Source organism: Electrona antarctica (genome assembly GCF_951216825.1).
Source record: "Electrona antarctica genome assembly, chromosome: 4".
Taxonomy (NCBI): Eukaryota; Metazoa; Chordata; class Actinopteri; order Myctophiformes; family Myctophidae; genus Electrona; species Electrona antarctica.
The window spans coordinates 49050920-49073129 of NC_136809.1; the positions used below are offsets into that span (position 1 = coordinate 49050920).

General features: G+C 43.2%; 1 protein-coding gene across 2 annotated transcripts; it reads right to left on the minus strand.

Annotated features, from left to right (window-relative positions):
• LOC306921587 (ras-related protein Rab-3D-like) lies at nt 1-21488 on the minus strand. Of its 2 annotated transcripts, XM_079498782.1 has the most exons (6): nt 21234-21488; nt 18339-18482; nt 16040-16326; nt 10725-10843; nt 10190-10314; nt 1-1424 (listed from the first exon to the last, which is right to left on the minus strand). In XM_079498782.1, exons 2-6 carry the CDS (start codon nt 18469-18471, stop codon nt 1231-1233), a joined length of 858 nt encoding a protein of 285 aa, XP_079354908.1. In that variant the 5' UTR covers nt 18472-18482; nt 21234-21488; the 3' UTR covers nt 1-1230. The 2 variants fall into 2 exon arrangements, with proteins under 2 accessions (XP_079354908.1, XP_079354909.1); XM_079498783.1 differs by lacking the exon at nt 18339-18482 and having other exon boundaries at nt 21234-21486.
• Nucleotides 21489-22210: the final 722 nt, after the last annotated feature.

A 22210-nucleotide genomic window follows, 5' to 3' on the forward strand; every position in this document is an offset into this window, starting at 1 on the left:
TTCATAGCTTTGCAATCTTTATTCTCATATTTCAACAGATACAATACAAAATAATTTACAAGGTAAAATGACACCGCAATGATGGAAAAGTAAAATAAAAGCAAATAGATGTAGATAGCTACAATGATGGCTATATCATGTTCACCATGTCTTTGTTATAGTTGGTGGCGTGCACTCTGCCATTCACTTGACTTAGAATGATTTTAGTACCCTACAGCACCCACAAGGGGGCAGCATCGTACAACCAAATGAAATGGGTTTTCCGTTCTACATGAACTGATATTCAATGCAACACATTACACACACTCAGTGCAATTCAGCCATTAACAAACCATACAGTCAGGGGAACCAAATGGATATGGAACGTTATGACATTTCTGCAAATATTCAGAATGTCTACGGAACAGCCAGAACCAATACAAACGGTGAACACTGAAGATTGCTTTGAAACACATAACAAAACATTACATAATAAGGCTGAGTGCATTCCAAATATTAGACTTTTTGGCAATTTGAGCTGACTTTGGCGAGTGTGTGTGACGTCTGTGTTTAACTACATAGTCCTATATACACAGCCCAGGGTCCCTAGGTATCTACACTTGGCCCCCTCTTTTTTCTGCTTTACACCAAAGCCAATTTACAATCCGAGGTCGACTCGTAGACGAGCTATTTTCACGAAATGTTCGCCGATGTTTGCTGAATGCTCGCCTATTACATTACATGCCCATTACAAGGATGCGCCGCCAGGGTTCATGTGGTTAATTAAGCCACTATGTGATGTTTAATCACTTAAACCCCAGCATCCATATTGTGGGGAAAGCTTTTAATATAGCTTAAAATAGCCGATCGATTAGCAAGTCCATCGGCTAGTTTCAGCGAAAGCTGAACAACCCACCCCAGAAGTATTTTTTTTTTTTTTTTCAGTATTTAGATATTCGATATTCATTTTCATCAGACACGAAACTACAAATATGAAAAACGTTTTATCTAAAAAATAAAACATGACCCCCTCATGTACTAGGGCCTAATACCATAATGGAGTATGAAGTTAGAATGGGTTTGTGTAGGAAGGGGGTGGAAAGGGGTCTGATAAAATTAATATCACACATCTAAATACTGAATGGAGCAACAAAAGAAACCGGCCGGTTCACAAAAGCCTGAGTAGATGATAAATTGACCCAAACATTTGTTTTTTTTAAAGTGAAATATGCCATTAAGCCATTTCAGCTATCAACAAGTACAGCCACCCTGGCTTGCGTCCTTTAGAAGGGAGGCATCCCCCTCCACTCTGATTGGCCCCCCAGGCCAGGAGGGACTGGGGGGGGGGGTGTCGTTCATCCTCTCACAGATGACGTCCACAAGCCTGTCGAACACCTCCTTCACGTTGATGTTGTCCTTCGCACTGGCCTCGAAGAACTCGAAGCCTGCGTGAGGAGAAAGACAGAGATTTTACGAAATTAGCGCATTTCTCTCACACAGATTCAAAACATTTGGGACATCAATGCAAAACATGTAGGCCATATAAGTAAGTTAAATGGTTAAATGGTGCATTTATATAGCGCCTTTATCCAAGGCGCTTTACATAGATTGTGCATTACATTCATACACCGATTGCGGCGGAAGCCATGCAAGGTACCAACCAGCACATCGGGAGCAATTTGGGGTTCAGTGTCTTGCCCAAGGACACTTCGACATGTAGACAGGAGGAGCCGGGATTTGAACCGCCGACCCATGGATCATTGGAATAATTAACACACATTCACCTCTACTCCACCTCGCAAGTCTAATCCAGCAGTAAAGCGTCGATGACGTCATGAGGTCCTCTCAGTGGGTTATGTATGATGGTTCTAGGTTGCTAAGCAACACATACAACAGGAAATTAACCGGAAGTGACATTTTCGCCTGCCGTCCGTTATCAGATCCAGAAACATGCATTTATCTGGGATTGTTTTTCCAGACTGCGCACGTCCCTCCCTGGTAAAACCAGCTTCATTCAACGGCCCGCAACCAAAGAACCGATGATCACTGCCACAAAATCTCTTTTCACGGTGAAATAAAAAACGATCGATCGTCTGTCACAGCACACAACATGTTCCTACATCCGGTTCATGTCTCGGGGTCCCGGTGGACCTTCAAAATAAGGGTTTCACTGGAATAACACTGGCTGAAGAATGAATGAATTAATACTGAATGTGTTAAATGCCATTTATTGTTTTTGTATAATAATTCAAACGAAAAAAGGGAAACAAAATTGAAATCGAAAAATAATGAAACGCAAAGTAAGAGTTCAGCACCACGGACAGCGGTCACGTCATTTTGGAAGCCGTTTCGCAATTATAGAGCGTCGCAGTCCCGCCCCTCCCTCTTTTATGACGACGGCAAGCGGCCCGGAAAATAATTCCCCATGCATTTTTCCCCATAGACGTTTCAAAAAGTATTTATTTAAAGACCTACATGTATAAGCCCCGGACAAAGACAAATCATGAAAATAAACACAATATTTTGGGCCGAACAAATAATTACAAAGAAAAACAAACAAAAAAATGTGTACCCTCCCTCGTCGTTCTGAAAGGGGGCGCAGCGACTGCGACGCTCTATACGGTTGTTAGAATACGTGATGGGCCCGCCCAACATGCCCCTATATATGTGACTAGATTGGACTGAGAGCCTGCCATCGCACAAACTCCAGCTTTTCACCAGAGGAGGAAAACCTTTTATTTTATTTTAAATGAGTTAATAGCACAGGCACTCTTCACATAATAGAGCATGTCTGAAATAAGTGTCAGAGCTGTAAATAGAGCTGTAAATATGAAATAAATGCTTAAACATGTAGCTAGGTGTAATGTTGGGAGACCACAGAAGTGAACCTTTCAAGCCTGTTTTCTCAACTCGCTGTTTTCTGCAAGACATTACTCTATAAGCCATATCTCCAAAACTGGTGGGTCAAACTGAACAACCAATAAGTCAAAAAAACGAAAATTAAAAAAAATCCAATGGCAGCCCCTCAGTCAAATTTAGTCACATATACAGTATATGTGGAATACGGCATGCGCCTGCCCAACATGCCCAACACACACACACACACACACACACACACACACACACACACACACACACACACACACACACACACACACACACACACACACACACACACACACACACACACACACACACACACACACACACACACACACACACACACACACACACACACACACACACACACACACACACACACACACACACACACACACACACACACACACACACACACACACACACGATTGCCATGAGACTACATTATGTTGTGTGTAACAGTGCAGTGTATGATAATATATGATTTATGAAAGGTCTACTGCAGTGGTTTTCAACCAGTGGTCCGGGGACCTCTAGTGGTCCATGAGGGGGTTCCAGGTGGTCCCCAGCTAAATGGAGAGTTGGTAACCATATGGACCCTTAAAGATCTAACTATTGATAGTGCAAAAATGAAACCAAATGGACCCATACGGGTCCATACGGTTCCATTTTACACTCTCAAGAGTTAAATTATTGTTAAACATCTGCATTACTTAATTTTCAAGAAAAGAAGTCTACACAATTACAGAATGTAGAAGAATTGTTATTTTGATCACAATGTTTGCCTGTGTTATTATCTCTCCTATCATCCATACAGCATGGAAATGTGGACATTATTCTTTAGTTTGGATCTGAGAGGCTAAATCTAATCTAAATCAAATGGTGGTCCGTGGTTCAAATGCAGAATAAATAATGGGCCTTAAAGGGATAGTTCAGATTTTTTTAACTTAAGTTGTATGAAATACTTGCCATTAATATAGTGGTTGCAACTGTATTATTGATTGCCCGAGTCCTGTGGTGGGAGTTCTGCTCTGGTTTTGGTCAATATTAAGTAGTTCCGGTCATTTTGTGGGGGGCACTGGGGCCACGCAGTAAAAGTAAATGAATCCACAAAACGAACGTAATTTGTATTGTTGACCTATTTCTAAAATATTAGCGTGACTTTCGTTCAACTTTGACCCCTCTATCACATGGAACTATTTTTTGGGCGTAGTGATATGGACACAAAAATCATAGTTCTGTGTGATAGAGGGGTAAAAAAAGAACGGAAGTTGCACTAATATTTTAGAAATAGGTCAACAATACAAATGACGTTAGTTTTGTGGATTCATTTACTTTTACTGCGTGGCCCCCAGTGCCCCCCACAAAATGACCGGAACTACTTGATATTTCACCAAAACCAGAGCAGAACTCCCACCACAGGACTCGGGCAATCAATTAATACAGTTGCAACCACTATATTAATGGCAAGTATTTCATACAACTTAAGTTCAAAAAATCTGAACTATCCCTTTAATATGAAAAGGGTTGAAACCCACTGGTCTACTGCAATGACATTTTCAGTAATTTTACGTTTTGTTTAGTTTTTCTTTCCCCCCCGTCTGAAACGGAAGCCTGTATGTTTCTGAACCAATCCAAAGTTCCCCCTTCAGGCTATGGGATGTTTGAATCTCAATCACTGTAACCGTGTCCAGCAGGGCTAGTGTTTGTCTACACTGGAGAGAAGAGAGCGAGAGCGAGAGCGAGAGCGCGAGAGAGAGAGAGAGAGAGAGAGAGAGAGAGAGAGAGAGAGAGAGAGAGAGAGAGAGAGAGAGAGAGAGAGAGAGAGAGAGAGAGAGAGAGAGAGAGAGAGACGGCCAGCTAAGCATGTTTGCAACCACGTGGCTTATTTTTTCGAAACCTTTCAGATGCATATTTTAGTGATCTGATTACGTTTGGATTAGCGTCTGTATGTCATCTTGAATGAGATTAAAAACTTAGTAGCACTGTGATTAAAAACAGCCGTGTTTGAAGAACCTGCAGCTGGTAATCAAACTACAGGTGAACAAAATCAAGATTAATTTATATTCATAAGAGTCTATGTATGTCATCACGTTTTTTCCAAATGTGATGATGTACCAACCTAGCTCTGAGGCCAGTCTACAGTGTGTGATAATGATGTACCAACCTAGCTCTGAGGCCAGTCTACAGTGTGTGATAATGATGTACCAACCTAGCTCTGAGGCCAGTCTACAGTGTGTGATAATGATGTACCAACCTAGCTCTGAGGCCAGTCTACAGTGTGTGATAATGATGTACCAACCTAGCTCTGAGGCCAGTCTACAGTGTGTGATAATGATGTACCAACCTAGCTCTGAGGCCAGTCTACAGTGTGTGATAATGATGTACCAACCTAGCTCTGAGGCCAGTCTACAGTGTGTGATAATGATGTACCAACTTGTGTTTTCTAGTGTTTCATAGCTTAGTTGTTATTTAGTTTGTCAGTGAAAGGTAGTCGACGAAAGCAACACTGGTACTACCAACCCAGAGCCATCTAATAGAAGAGTTACGATATAGAGGGGGCAGAAACCGAGCGCTGTACATGCAGCCTGAACTGAGCCAAGCTGGAGTTGGAAATACATTGTTTTCAACGAGGGCGGTGCAAACAAGAGCTATTTTAAGCATGTGTGCAACATGACAACTGTTTTAAAGTATTGTACATTAACAACTAAAGTCTCTTAACACATTCTGTACATAGGACGTCTGGAAACATCATAGGGAATCGAACCGAGGGGTACATACGACGTCTGTAGACGTCCTAGCGCATCCTCAATGATACCGGGCGAGATAAGAATATTCTGATTTTTTTCCTTTTTTTTTCCTTAGCCGTAGAAAATAAATCTGCGCGGCAGAAATAATGACTCGTCTCTCCTAATCCAGGGCGCTCTCCATGGTTTTGAACTGATCTATATACTAGCGCTTCATTTCTGCTCCTCATCCGTCTCTCCCGCAAAATATGAAGCTTTTTGGATCATATATCGTATAAATTAAAACGATAGCAATGTAATCTGGCAATGTAAAGCAAACTTTTTTTAGCAGATTGTTTCCGGGTCGTGGGGTTCAGAGTAAAAGCGGCCATGTCTTTCCGGCACCCCAAAGCTCCTATTTTGAAGGAATCCCGGCAACGGTTGTGTTAATCTTTAATGTTTATGTTGTACGATTACTACAAAACAATCTAAAATAAAGGGATTTAAGATCATCAGACCGGTCCAGGACTTGTACCAGTCACGAGTCCCCATTCTCAATAGAAGTCTACGTAGGAGAGCCTCCATTGGACTGGCCCCATGAAGTGAACGCAGTTTGCGTAACTCTACTCTATACAAGTCTAAATTCAAGGGTCTGTACCAACCTAGCTCTGAGGCCAGTCTACAGTGATAACATGTACCAACCTAGCTCTGAGGCCAGTCTACAGTGATAACATGTACTAACCTAGCTCTGAGGCCAGTCTACAGAGATAATATGTACCAACCTAGCTCTGAGGTCAGTCTACAGAGATATTATGTACCAACCTAGCTCTGAGGCCAGTCTACAGTGATATTATGTACCAACCTAGCTCTGAGGCCAGTCTACAGTGATAACATGTACTAACCTAGCTCTGAGGCCAGTCTACAGTGATAGCATGTACTAACCTAGCTGAGGCCAGTCTACAGTGATAACATGTACTAACCTAGCTCTGAGGCCAGTCTACAGTGATAACATGTACTAGCCTAGCTCTGAGGCCAGTCTACAGTGATAACATGTACTAACGTGTTATCACTATCTTATTGTTCTTGTTGTTGTAGCACTTTGAGATTTGCTTCAAATGTAAAGTGCGTTATAAATAAAATGTATTATTATTATTAACGTAGCTCTGAGGCCAGTCTACAGTGATAATGTACTAACGTAGCTCTGAGGCCAGTCTACAGTGATAACATGTACTAACGTAGCTCTGAGGCCAGTCTACAGTGATAACATGTACTAACCTAGCTCTGAGGCCAGTCTACAGTGATAACATGTACTAACCTAGCTCTGAGGCCAGTCTACAGTGATATTATGTACCAACCTAGCTCTGAGGCCAGTCTACAGTGATAACATGTACTAACCTAGCTCTGAGGCCAGTCTACAGTGATAGCATGTACTAACCTAGCTGAGGCCAGTCTACAGTGATAACATGTACTAACCTAGCTCTGAGGCCAGTCTACAGTGATAACATGTACTAGCCTAGCTCTGAGGCCAGTCTACAGTGATAACATGTACTAACGTGTTATCACTATCTTATTGTTCTTGTTGTTGTAGCACTTTGAGATTTGCTTCAAATGTAAAGTGCGTTATAAATAAAATGTATTATTATTATTAACGTAGCTCTGAGGCCAGTCTACAGTGATAATGTACTAACGTAGCTCTGAGGCCAGTCTACAGTGATAACATGTACTAACGTAGCTCTGAGGCCAGTCTACAGTGATAACATGTACTAACCTAGCTCTGAGGCCAGTCTACAGTGATAACATGTACTAACCTAGCTCTGAGGCCAGTCTACAGTGATATTATGTACCAACCTAGCTCTGAGGCCAGTCTACAGTGATAACATGTACCAACCTAGCTCTGAGGCCAGTCTACAGTGATAACATGTACCAACCTAGCTCTGAGGCCAGTCTACAGTGATAACATGTACTAACCTAGCTCTGAGTCCAGTCTACAGTGATAACATGTACTAACCTAGCTCTGAGGTCAGTCTACAGTGATAACATGTACTAACCTAGCTCTGAGGCCAGTCTACAGTGATAACATGTACTAAGGCCGAGCAAAAATAAAGATTGGTCTCCGGTTTCCGACCGACTCTATTAAATATGCGCGACCCAAATTATTTTATTGGCATTTGGTTAAAAAAAAAAAAAAAAAAGAAAGTCAAAATCCGACCGAGTCAAACCAGATAGTCAGTAGCTCTCTGCTTCAAAACATTATCATGTTTCAGCTTTATTACTTTTTTTTTTTTTACATTTGTATAAGGCTGTCAAGTTCCTTTTAACGCGTCAATTTCATTGCGTTGCGGATTAACGCAACGCACGGTGAAGTTTGAAAGAGTGCATGCCATGCCTCCCTCCCTCTCTCTCTCCGCTCTGATCATTCAGCAGCAGTGCAGCAAGCAGGCTGCTCTCTGAGTCTACTCATCGCGGAGCTATTTGTCTTTTACCCAACACTGTCAGTAGCTCATTATTAATTAATTTGCTCCACGTGTAAGATCAGATGATCTTTGAAGTGGGCATTGGTCAAAAACAAAAGCTCCGACAGTTTTGTTTGACAAAGATAGCAGTTAGTTGTGAAAGCTAGAAGCTACACTCATGCTAATGTTGACTGCTAACGCTAACAACATACTGACGTGCGTGCGGGGGGGGGGGGGGGGGGGGGGGGGGGGGGGGTCTGAGAGTGTGTGTGTGTGTGTGTGGTTCTGAACCAGTGACCCAGGTGGTCCTTGAGGGAGTTCTCTCACCCCCTCTGCTAATACCAGTCCACTGAGTCCAGACCATTGTTTTTCCTCTGTCAGCCCCAGCCTGTGCTCTACATACTGTCTATCATTCCTTTCATTCAGTGGTTCTCAACCAGTGGTCCGGGGACCACCAGTGAACCTTGAGGGGGTTCCAGGTGGTCCCCAGCTAAATAATGGAGAGTTGGTAACCAAATGAACCCCTATACCAGTAGATCTTTAACTCTTTGAGTGTAAAATGAAACCAAGTGGACCCTTATGGGTCCATTTGGTTCCATTTTCCACTCAAGAGTTGAATTATTGTTAAACATCAGCATTACTTAGTATTACTAAGTATTCAACCAGTGTGTGGACATTCTATTCAAAGTTTTCAAATGCTGTAGGCATACAGTGTTATGTTTGTCTCCACCAGGCCGAAGGCATGGGGAGAGAGTATGTTTTGCACTCCGTCCGTCCGTGTGTGTGTGTGTGTCCTTCCGTCCGTCTGTTACCAGCTAATCTCCGGCACCGTTAACCCGGTCGATGCCAAACTTTGCACACACACACTCCCTGGATGCCAACGATGAACCTCTGCCCCACATTTTCCAGAACGGCCTGTTATAGCGCCACCATGAGGCAGCTTTTCACATGTTTTACCTAAAACTGCACCGATCTGCGTGAAACGTTGCATGCACACTCCCTAGAGGCCAAGGACAAACCTTTGACCTGCATTTTCCGCATTTGCCTTTTATAGCGCCACCAGGAGGAACACATTTTTTGATATTACTCCTCCAGATTCTGTCCAAAAATCTCACAAATCGTTACACAGTATCTCTATGGTCATGTGCGCAAGTCGGATCTGTCCGATATTTCATATTCCATCCTAATTGGCTATAATTGGCTTTCACAGTTTGCAAGATTGCCCCGTTTTGAATAAAAGCCTCAAATCATGAACGCAGCGTGCAATTTACGTGAAATCTTTCACACATTTTCTTACTAGGCTGAGGAATATATCCCACACTTTTCAAATTGGCCTGTTATAGCGCCACCAACAGGTTGATTTTTGCAAAACACATTTTTGGAACAAAATGCCTCAAATCATCCAATTGCCATCAAAGGCGTATGAAGAAATGGCACCCTTTTCACATTGGCCTATTATAGCGCCACCAGGAGGCCATAACCTGACCTGCCCTGGTGGAGACCTGTGCCCCGAGGGGCACTTTTTCTAGTTCTGACACTCTTTTGTAGGTAGCCTACAGTGTACTTTAGAATTAGAATTATTTAAAAGATGGTAACTCAGGCACATATTGAAGTTATTCAAAAAGAAGCCTATCCATCATTGCCGATTGGGGAAAAAAAAAAAAAAAAAAAAAAAAAATTCCTTGCTACCCATCCTTCCCACGAAAAATAATAAAAAAATAAATTCCCTACCTACTCAGCCCAAAAATGACAGCAAATCGGAGACCAATGTTTTTTTTTGCTTGGCCTAACCTAGCTCTGAGGCCAGTCTACAGTGATAACATGTACTAACCTAGCTCTGAGGCCAGTCTACAGTGATATTATGTACCAACCTAGCTCTGAGGCCAGTCTACAGTGATAACATGTACTAACCTAGCTCTGAGGCCAGTCTACAGTGATAACATGTACCAACCTAGCTCTGAGGCCAGTCTACAGTGATATTATGTACTAACCTAGCTCTGAGGCCAGTCTACAGTGATAACATGTACCAACCTAGCTCTGAGGCCAGTCTACAGTGATATTATGTACTAACCTAGCTCTAAGGCCAGTCTACAGTGATAACATGTACCAACCTAGCTCTGAGGCCAGTCTACAGTGATATTATGTACTAACCTAGATCTGAGGCCAGTCTCCGTGCGGGCTTAGTGGGGACCTGTCTGTCCTCCTCCAGGTCCAGCTTGTTCCCCACCAGCACCACCTGAGCGTTGTCAAACGAGTAGGTGTTGATCTGCGTCGCCCTGGGAAATCAAATGTAGAACGGAATTAATAAACAACAATGGCGACCTAAATAAAGTCTTTCATCACCCCTTTCATCACCCCCACCCCCCCATAAGGACTACCAGTAAGACGCCTGAGGGCGAGAAGCGACCTTGCCCTAAAGGGCGAGGTGCGTGCACACACACACACACACATCCGCCTGGGTGACAGCAGACTGCTGGGCGAGCGCTGGTGCTTTGGAATGGGGGGGGGGGGGGGGTCAGATCAACATACCCGTCTGGGTGACAGCAGAATGCTGGGCGAGCGCTGGCGATTTGGAATGGGGGGTCAGATCAACATACCCGCCTGGGTGACAGGAGACTGCTGGGCGAGCGCCTTGAAATGAAAAGGGTTGAAAACCCTTGTGTTAAACAGGCCAGGTTTGACCTACCAGTCCTGCACAGAAACGAAGGTCTCTTGGCTGGTGATGTCGTACATGAGCACGAAGCCCATGGCTCCTCGGTAGTAGGCTGTGGTGATGGTCCTGTAACGCTCCTGGCCTGCCGTGTCCTGGAAACACACCAATGGACAGACACGTCAAAGCTGTAGTCCCCTAATACAACGCCTGGGATTCAAACTCGGGTCTTCCGAGTTGCGCGTGAAAGTCCAATATCTTGGCCTACCACTAGGCCAAAGGGATACCCCTATACTATGGACCCAGGGGAGATATTAGACTCTTGAGGCCATCTCTGTTACAAATAAAATTCCGGAATTCAAAATGTATTGAGTAAAAGTACAACAGTAATTGTATTGAAATGTACTTGATAAAGTACAAAAAGTAGAAAGTACTTTTTTCTTTGGATATTGTACATACATACAATACATAGTGGAATACATTCCGTCAAGTGTCAATGTTGCGTCAATGTTTTACAGACTTGTCCAAGTGTCCGAAAAAGGGCGTGGGAGAAGCACTTATCGTAGGGCTTGTGGGGACCCCTGGAGTAGTAAAAGTATACGATTTGCCTCTGAGATGTAGTGGAGTAGAAGTAAAAGTACTGAAGATCGGAAATACCCTATTCGCCTGAATATAAGACTACGTTTTTATCCAATGGAAATATCCTAAAAAACAGGGTTGTATTATAAATCGGGGACTAGACTATTTGACATTCAATTATATTTTTCCAGGAATGAGTCTTGAAAAATGGGGGTCGTCTTATAATCAGAGTCGTCTTATATTCCTGACAATACAGTAAGCATTGGAGAGAACATCTTGATCTCTCAGAGTCTCCGTGTTCGTGAGATTACCAGATATGAAAGCAATGTCCTTCCCACACACACACACACACACACACACGCACGCACGCACGCACGCACGCACGCACTTGGTGCGTTTGAAAATACCAGCAAAGCCAGGTGCAATGATTAGTTATACTTTTCTTTTTCCAAGACAAATACACATTCTAGTACACATAGACAGCGTTGGTGTTGTCTACATGTGCTTAAGCATGTATTGTAGACATGTAGTTATACTTTTCTTTTTCCAAGACAAATATACATTCTAGTACACAGACAGCGTTGGTGTTGTCTACATGTGCTTAAGCACATGTAGACAACAGAAGCAAACAGAAGCAAAGATGAGTTAAAAACGTTCACTGTGAAAGAAAATTATATTCAAAGATTTGCACACGTTTTCACGATTTAAAAAACAAACCGCAGATCTACAAGCTTGTAGCGAGGCGCTATGAGCTTGTATGTCTGCAATTTTTCCAATAGCTACAGATTAAAATAATGGTTAAAGACAAGTGGTTAAAAGCTACGGTGACACCGATGTGTTCCAGCCAGGTGGTCTGGGTTACGTTACGATAATTGAGCAATGCATGCAGACAGATTCACCAAATCACTACTTGGTGAATAATAAGTTCTGAAGAGGAAAAGGGGGAGGGGCAGGGCGGCAGCAACACAAGACACCAATTTACAAGCCAGTCAATAGGTGTCAACTAAGGGGCTGCCTTCACGAGGACGTCGCGGGCTGTTCCCCGCCTAAGTTTTGTGAACGATATAAAACTTTACTGCGTCTACATTGCGGTTATGTTAATTATGTACGACGTCCACTCGAGACCGGTAAACTGCTTCGTTTTCAAGATAAAGATGCAGTACACATGGCTGGCCTGTAGATGGCCACAAAAAAAAGAAAAAGCTTATTCTAAAGGCTATATGAAAGCGTTGGTATTTCACACAGGTGTTGCCAAATAACTAATTATCTTGATCAGATGCGCATATGCGTCATATCAATTTAATGAGCAGAGCAGTGCTGCTTCTCTCTCTGAGTCTGCACACACTGACTGACCAGCTAAAGTGTATGCCTACTAAACCATAATATATGACAAACCTTGGATTAATTCTTCTGAAAACAGCAGCAAGCACAAAGTAAGTGTGAGAGAGAGAGAGAGAGAGAGAGAGAGAGAGAGAGCGAGAGAGAGCGCGCCCCTTCTATTTTTTAACACGCAGCATCTCTCTCTCTCTCTCTCTCTCTCTCTCTCTCTCTCTCTCTGTGACTGTGACTGACTGCGACGCGGTCAATAATATATAGCATAAATAATAGGCCAAATATAACACTTTCCCTCCATCTGTGATCAGCTCCTCACACACAACTCCTCTCTCGTGCATGCCTGCTCAATCTCAACAACGGTTTGCATGCGTGCGGGCTGCAGATCGGCTATTTTTGGAGAAGAGATTTATAGACATTATGTGCAAATATAAAATAGCTGTGATACTTATATGTAAGTGGTTATGGTGAAATAAACCATTAACACTGGTTAGTTTGGAGGGGGCGAGGGGACTATGACATCACCGTTTCAGCAAATTAGGCGGCATTCGCTGTACACACGGAGACGTGAAAGTCGCGTCTCCAAACTTTCCCACTCTGGAAGGTAGTTTCAAAATTAGCCGTTAAAGTCCCCCAAAACGCCGTCTCCGTGTGACAAAAAGGGTAGATCGGCTAATTACTTGCCCCAGAAACACCGAATACGTCCTCGTCTGTACAGGCCCTAAGAAACCTGCAGAGCACAGATACCAACGAAGACACACAACATGCGTATTAGCAAATCCTCCTGGAAACAAAGGCCAGATTACATACATACACATACACGGTGTAGTAGCAAGGTACGTTGGTGGCCATGGAAACAGTTCTGATCTGGATTTAGACTCCAATATATCAGCAAGAAAAGGGCAGATGTTTATCAAAGCATACGAATATCATTATTCCCCCTTTTCACCATCTCTAGTTTGTAATTAGTATTCGGTTGCCCAGAGTTCATTCTGACGCTGAATCAATAATAATAATAATCAAGTAAATGGTGAAAATGTTCTTTGTATGTGGTTTAAAGTTTTATATTTACCAATCATTTAATTAAAACTCGTAAATAATGTTTGTCAGATAGCAGATCAGACTGTGAAAATAATGTGATTGATTTGATTGGTTGGTAGAATAAGCACAGTTCGATACAAAGTCAGTTCAAGAATCAAGATACCCAGAAAAGGCACTAAGGCTTGTTTACATAGGGGTCCTCCATTTCCAATTCATCAGGACATTTTAAAGACATACAAATATACAGTACTACTATGCAAAAAAACATCATATAAATGGTTGGAAATCAAAAGAAAAAAAGATGTACAGTAGAGGGGGGTATGCTAGTCCTGTTAACCCAAACAGGACAGGAACCGCTTTTGGTGTTTTAAGCATTATGTTATAATAGCTATTGAAAAATAGCAGATCTACAAGCAGATCTACACGCATCATAGCGTGGCACCAAGTGCCGCGCTACAAGCTTCTAGATCTGCTATTTTTGAAAAATCTTGAAAATGTGGTGCAAATTTTTAATAAATATATATATATATATTCTTTCAGAGCAAACATTTTTAACGCAAATCTTTGCTTCTGGGAGGTCCCTGGGACAACATATTTTCAGATGGGGGTCCACAGCCAAATACAGATAATTCTGGGGGTCCTTGACATGAAAAGGTTGAGCACCACTGACATAGAAACGGCAGTTCAGGCCTAAATGCGTTAATGTCAAAAGAAGAGACACAGGACATCATCTCCTGTGTTCAGCAGCTCAACCTCATCATGCATCTTTCATGAAACCAGAGGCGTCCGATCGATGCTCAACATCAACTGTCATTAACTCTGGGGTGTCAAAATGGAGTGCGCACAGTCGCACACACGCGCTGCAGCAGAGGAGAAGCATGTAGAAAAGGTTTTCCCTCACTTCCCACTCATAGGATGTCCTCTAGGGCAGGGGTTCTCAACGTTTTTGGCCGGGGACCCCCGGAAATGCTTTGGCAATGTCTCGGGACCCCCACCCCGCCCCCTCCCGACCCCCAATATAAATTGACTGCTACAATAACCTTAACCCATTTTGGGCGGGAACCCCTTTTGGTGTTTTAAGCATTATGTTATAATTTAGCTATTGAAAAATATCTACAAGCTCATAGCGCGCCACCGAGTGGCGCGCTACAAGCTTGTAGGTCTGCTATTTTTGAAAAATCGTGAAAATAAAAAAATTAAACTTTTATTTTTTGAATATAATTTGGGGACCCCCTCAAATAATTTGGCGACCCCCCCGAGGGGTCGCGACCCACGGGTTGAGAACCCCTGCTCTAGGGAGGAGTTTCCCAGCCTCTGCTTCATGGCACTGTCTGGGACAGTTTTGAAGTTCCAGTTAGGCCTGGCTGTCACAATTATTACTTAATCGCCAAAACCAATTATTTGAGATAAATGCAATTATCTTTGCATGAAATTATTTTTGCATAATTTTAGATAGTCGCAATTATTTTTGCATAATCACTCAAACGAAAAAACATCGCATGGATGCACCTGGGACGTATCCTCAGTGCTGTATCCCAAGGTCATCAGGGTTTCAGGTCTCGCAACATCACATCCCTCACTCAGGTGACCCAGCCGGGGTGATCAAGTCCAGACTTACATCCCAGTAGCTATACCCTCGATCAGTCCCATTAGGGAAAGACCTGCAGGGCCACACAATCCTTTGCTCCGGAACTACTGCCGGGACTGGGAGGTAGATCAATCTGGCGAGGGGAGGGTGGGTTTACTCCTGTCCGGGCCCCTCCTACGTCTCACCAGGACCACTCCCGCTCTCACCAGGTCTAGGACCTGTGCATTGCACCAGACATCCAGCACCAGACACTTCATTCAGGAGTGGTGGATTCTTGAGCCGCAATGGTTCTGCGGGCTACACCTGGAGCACGCAATTGTTTCCATGTTGACAAAATGTCCTTTCATTTTCAAACATCTTTCAAAAATAGCTGATCTACAAGCTTAGTTACATGTCACTTGTAGATTAACTATTTCTGCTATTTTGTAAATTTTTTGGAAAGAAAATTAAAATAATCATCATTTCATTTTCTGAAAAACATTCTCTCTTGGAATGGAATAGAGAAAGCTGTGTTGCTGGATGCATAAACATTCCACTTGAAGCATTTTTAGAGCAAAATAGACGGAGGCAGAATTTGTTTATTACACTGTAAATCAGGCTGGATACCCTTCGGCAACACAAACAGATGTGTAACTCACAAGTCACAATAACGCAAGTAAACCTTTGCCATACTACTTTGGCATAGATTTAAATGGTAAGTTCATCTGCATAATTTATACTTTTCTGAAATTGCGGTACACTTTTCAAAAAGGAGATTTTAAAGGAGTGTGTGTGTGTGTGTGTGTGTGTGTGTGTGTGTGTGCTCCCTCACCCAGATCTGCAGCTTTACTCTCCTCTCGTTCCTGTAGATGGTTTTACATTTGAAATCGATGCCCACGGTGCTGACGAAGGCTGAAGTGAAGGAGTCGTCCGTGTAGCGGAAGAGAAAAGAGGTCTTTCCCACGCAGGTGTCACCAATCATCAGCAGCTTAAACATGTAGTCAAAGTTCTGGTCAGCCGCATCCTTCTGGGACTGAGTCTGGCCTGCTGCTTCTGCTTTTGCTGCTTTTGCTTCTTCTCCCAGCTTCTTCCAAGATCCAAGATTCTTCATGTTGGAAGCTGGCAAAAGAACAAAGAAGAAATGTAATTGGCATGGTGGGTGGGTGTACCAACAGATGACTCATTTCCCAGTACCTGAACTGATCTTTTTTTTACAGGAGCTTTTGTAAGGGGGGGGGGGGGGGGGGGGGGGCTCCAAGGAAACAATGAAGGTAAATGGGAACCACTGGATAATAGCCAAGATGACAAATCATCACAGCCGGCAATAAGATGCAAAAACAATCAAATATTTAGGCCTCGATCTTGTGCGACATGAATAATAAATAAGCCTCAGAAAGCTCAATTTGGCTCTGCTTGGCTATTGATTCATTCCAGGATATGACCAGCTCAATTAAGACTGGGAGTACTGTACTGTAGTAGGTGAGTGCATGCTACAGCATATGAAAAGGGGATATTGGGTAATATCTATCAACTACTACTATATGTCAATGAAACATATAGAAATATGAAATACACTGTGCTTTAATGGAAAATAATAGTCTAATACAGCAGGAGTGTGGTGATGTAAGGGGTGGGCTAAGCAAAGTTCCTTATGGATGCAAACATACAAAGCCACAACTGTAGCTTTGTACTGTAATTCTCCCTAGACGCCTTTTTCACCCTGTTCTGGCCGTTTCCATCGTTTCCAATGCATATAAATAATGCCTAGGTCCAAAAAGGCCTCACGGGCCGCCGCTACTCCGACACACATCACTACAGACACACGCTTGATGACTTCAACGACCGTGAGCAACAGATACAAAGCAACAAATAATATGCTGTGAACTTTGCATCAATGCATATGCCTCACGGGCGGATGCAAAAGATACAAAGATGCAAAAACTACACCGCGGATTTGTAGCTTCGTATCTTTGCATCTGAAGTTGAAATCTGCTCAACTTTTTGTAGCTTTGTAGCTGTTGTAGCTTTTGCAGCAACTACAAACGGCAGGTGTATCTTTGCATCTTCATGTCGCTGGCTTCCATTGAAAATTAATGGTAGACTGTATCTTCGCACCCGTGTGAACGCAGCAGACTTCTAGATATAGGGGCCGCTAATAGCAGATGATCATGAGAGAATATACTGTCTGCACTGCAGGTGGTAAGCATTCAAAAATAGATACATTGGAGTACACAACCGCTGAGGGGATGCGGGTGGCAGTAAATTAATAGTTTCCTATGAATGATCGGTTTCTTAATCCATCTCATTCATGTGCAATGAATCAGTCATGCAGAGCACGTTCATTCTAACCACTCCATTTTGTCATCTCTCTATTGTTGTCTCTACATCTCTCACATGGCCTTAACATTTACAGTACATACAGTATGGGACCGCTTTCACCTCCCTAGTGGTAATCGCATCCAGTACAGTCTGATCTCCTGCCTGTATATTTGGCCATCTATGAAACTCTGACACTCACAACAGTACCTGGAAGAGTCCAGATACTAGACTATCTATCTTGATCCTACAATCCATCTTCCTTGACGTCTTATTTATCCACATCTATTCATCTTCCTAGCCATCCATCCCTGGTCTTTCCTATAATTCTTCTTTTGGCCACAGGCCTGATGAAGTAGAAGGATGCACGCATGCACGCACGCACGCACGCACGCACACACACTTTCTTCCCTGATTGCAGCAGCTCAAGCACTAAACCTTCTAGGGTCATAAAAAAATGACCGGGCTCCATGCGCCACATACAGTACACTCAGCAAGAATCTACTGTACAGTAATGTGCACCGCAGTGCACACACAAACACACACATGAAGTCTTGAGATGCAATGAAAGATGCAGATTTGTGAATGCTTTCAGAAAAACACACAGATGGAGAATACAGTCTAGGGCCTCGGCCTACATGCCCAATAAGTGCTTTTGAGGCATAGGCCTATCCAATTTGTAGGCAGCCAACTTTTTTTTAATCATATAAAAGCAGCCCACCCCCATATTATTGCTGGAGAGTAGAAGATAATTATGTTCGTGATCAGATTCATTTGAAACTAGAAAAAGTGCCCTTCTGGGCACAGGTCTTCACCAGGAGCACACGTAAACACGTAGTCAGAGTTCTGGTCAGCCGCATCCTTCTGGGACTGAGTCTGGCCTGCTGCTTCTGCTTCTGCTGCTTCTGCTTCTTCTCCCAGCTTCTCCCAAGATCCAAGATTCTTCATCTTGGAAGAAGCTGGCAAAAGAACAAAGAAGAAATGTAATTGGCATGGTGGGTGGGTGTATCAACAGATGACTCATTTCCCAGTACCTGAGCTTTTGTAAGGGGGGGGGGGTCTCCAAGGAAACAATGAAGGTAAATGGGAACCACTGGATAATAGCCAAGATGACAAATCATCACAGCCGGCAATAAGATGCAAAAACAATCAAATATTTAGGCCTCGATTTGTAGGCAGCCAACTTTTTTTTAATCATATAAAAGCAGCCCACCCCCATATTATTGCTGGAGAGTAGAAGATAACTAGAAAAAGTGCCCTTCCGGGCACAGGTCTCCACCAGTGTGTGTGATGTTTGGCAAAATGTTTAGGAGTAATATATAAGTGTGTGTGTGTGTGTGTGTGTGTGTTTGTGTGTGTGTGACACGGCTTGGCCTGTTGTAGCGCCACCATGAGGCTGATTTGAAAACTGTCAAGTGGCATTTCTTCCTCAGCCTAGTGGGAATATGCATGCACAGTTTCACCGCAATCGGACGCTGCGGTGAAACTGGTGAGTAGTTGTGGCAATTTGTACAAAGCGGGCTACTCCTGAAAAGTTTAGAATCCAATCGTAGCCAATGAGGGTGGATTATGAGAAATCAAACAAACCCGTCTTGATCACATGACTATGGAGAACATGTGTACTGATTTGCGTGAAATTTGGATAAAATCTGAAGGAGTAATATTAGAAAATGTGTTTTACATATGTCGGCCTCCTGGTGGCACTATAAAGAGCAGATGTGAAAAATTCCAGGCAAAGGTTTTTCCTTGGCCTCTAGGGAGTTGGCATACAAAGTTATCCACAGATCCATGCAGTTAGGAGGTAAAAACACTTTTCGGCCAGTTATAGCGCCACCATGAGGCTGAGTTGAAAATGTTCATGTGGCATTTCTTCCTCGGCCTAGTGGGAATGTGCGTGCACAATTTCACGGAAATCACACGATGTGTTCATGATTTGCAGCATTTTGTTTGAAACTGAGCACTCCTGCGAACTTTGGAAGCCAATCTTAGCCAATCAGGATGGAGTGTGAGAAATCTGAAAGACCAGTTTCGTTGAATGGCTCTAGAGAGACTGTGTACCAATTTGTGTGATGTTTGGACCGGTTAACCCGGTCGATGCCAAATTTTGCACACACACTCCCTGGATGCCAACGATGAACCTCTGCCCCAGAATTTCCAGAACGGCCTGTTATAGCGCCACCAGGAGGCCGCTTTGTGCAAAACAAGTTTTTGGACAGTACACCTACAGATTTTGTCCAAACATCACGCAAATTGGTACACAGTCTCTCTAGAGCCATTCAACGAAACGGGTCTTTCAGATTTCTCAGACTCCATCCTGAGATTGGCTTCCAAAGTTCGCAGGAGTGCTCAGTTTCAAACAAAATGCTGCAAATCATGAACACATCGTGTGATTTCCGTGAAATTGTGCACGCACATTCCCACTAGGCCGAGGAGGAAATGCCACATGAACATTTTCAACTCAGCCTCATGGTGGCGCTATAACTGGCCGAAAAGTGTTTTACCTATAACTGCACGGATCTGTGGATAACTTTGTATGCCAACTCCCTAGAGGCCAAAGAAAAACCTTTGCCTGGAATTTTTCACATCTGCTCTTTATAGCGCCACCAGGAGGCCGACATATGTAAAACACATTTTCTAATATTACTCCTTCAGATTTTATCCAAATTTCACGCAAATCGGTACACATGCTCTTCATAGTCATGTGAGCAAGACGGGTTTGTTTGATTTCTCATAATCCACCCTCATTGGCTACGATTGGCTTCTAAACTTTTCAGGAGTAGCCCGCTTTGTACAAATCGCCACAACTACTCAACGCAGCGATTGTGGTGAAACTGTGCATGCATATTCCCACTAGGCTTTGGAACAAATGCCACTTGCCAGTTTTCAAATCAGCCTCATGGTGGCGCTACAACAGGCCAAGCTGCGTCACACACACACACACACACGTTTATATTGCTCCTAAACATTTTGCCAAACATCACACACACACTCCTATCCTCCTGGTGGAGACCTGTGCCCAGAAGGGCACTTTTTCTAGTTAGTTCTGTAACTCTTGTGAGAGTACTGTATAATGAAACCAAATGGACCCTTTACAGCCACAGGTCCATTTGGAAAGATAGAATAACTCTTATTTTTGATCAATGTTTGCCTGTTTAAATCTCTCCTGTGGTACCACATCAATACAGCATGGAATTGTGGACAAAATCTTATCCAACACAAAATATTCACCAAGTTTTTGGTCTGAGAGGCTAAATCTCATCAAGGTGGTCCGTGGCTCAAATACCGAAAAAGAAATAATGTGCCTTGATATGAAAAAGGTTGAAAACCACTGGTTTAAATGGAGAAAGGTGTGTGCTGTAAACTTGTGCTGGGAGGGGCTCGCCTCAGTCGCAGGCAATTGACTATTGCATGTTAAAATACCTTGTTCATAAGTAACATAGACCTCGCTATTGCTCTTGCTCATAACATCGGCTCCTTTAGTTATAGAAAGTGTCTGGCTTAATTCTACAACATTCAATCCAAAAACAAGTCGAAATGCTTCACTCGGTAAAGTTGTCAAAACGCATGAGCACATGTCTCTCTCTACGCCGGGCAATGAGCCTTGTCATCAGCGACAGCTCCACCATATGGCACCGAAAACAAACACAACAACGAAACGACCATTTATGACCACAAACTCTCAAATAAGTTGTTTTATTTAATCACTTTACCTCAGATATCGCCTGCGTGCTTCCGTATATTCAGTATTACACCACCAGTCCCGATCCGTGTGCTTCAGAGAATCAATCGAACTATTCCTCTCCTCCTTGCGCCCTTCCTTCCTTCCTTCCTTCCCCGGCTGTGTGATCTCAAGCGTCTGACTCTGGAGGAAACATTGATTACATGCCAGACAGCATGTGTGCCACTTTTAACGAGAACGTAGTAGGCATACCCCCTAGCCCAGTGGTTCTCAAGGTGGGGTCCGGCGTCCGGGGACCCCCCCAGGGGTCCTTGAGAGAGTTCCAGGGGTCCCTTGCTAAATGATAGTTTGGAACGGAACCAAATGGACCATTGTGGGTAACTGAGCTGAGTGTATAATGGAACCACATTTGGTTCCATTTGTACACTCAGAGTTCAATTAACATTGATTTTACAATATAAATTGGGGTCCCATGCAGATAGAAATGCCATTAATGGGGATCCATACTCCGTTAGCCTAATGCATGTGAAACTGGGGCTCCTTGACATTAAACAGGTTAAGAATCTCTGCTATAGCTGTGAAAATCTTCTCTTATGGGGGTCCCTGCCCTGGCATATCTTTTAAAATGGGGGTCCACTGCCCTAGCCAAGATGTGTGGCCAACAGGCTACTACCCATACACTTACCATGGCTACAAACAAGCACACAAGACACAAAAGCAACACGACTTAAAATAATCAATCATGTTCTAGACTAGATACTGTCTTCTGTTCATATTAACACAACACACAAATCTTATAACACATTTTGGTTTCCTTTTGTAGGCTAGTACAATGGAACCCTTGTGTTTATTTTAACCACAGTAAATCATGTTGGAACAGGAGGTGAAATGCAAGCACTGCACAATGTGCACATCTCCTCCAAGCCAGAGAGACTCAGCAGGCCTGCTGCCAAAGTGCATAAAACGTGAGTCCCTGAGTCTATCACATTTGTATCACTGGAGTAATTA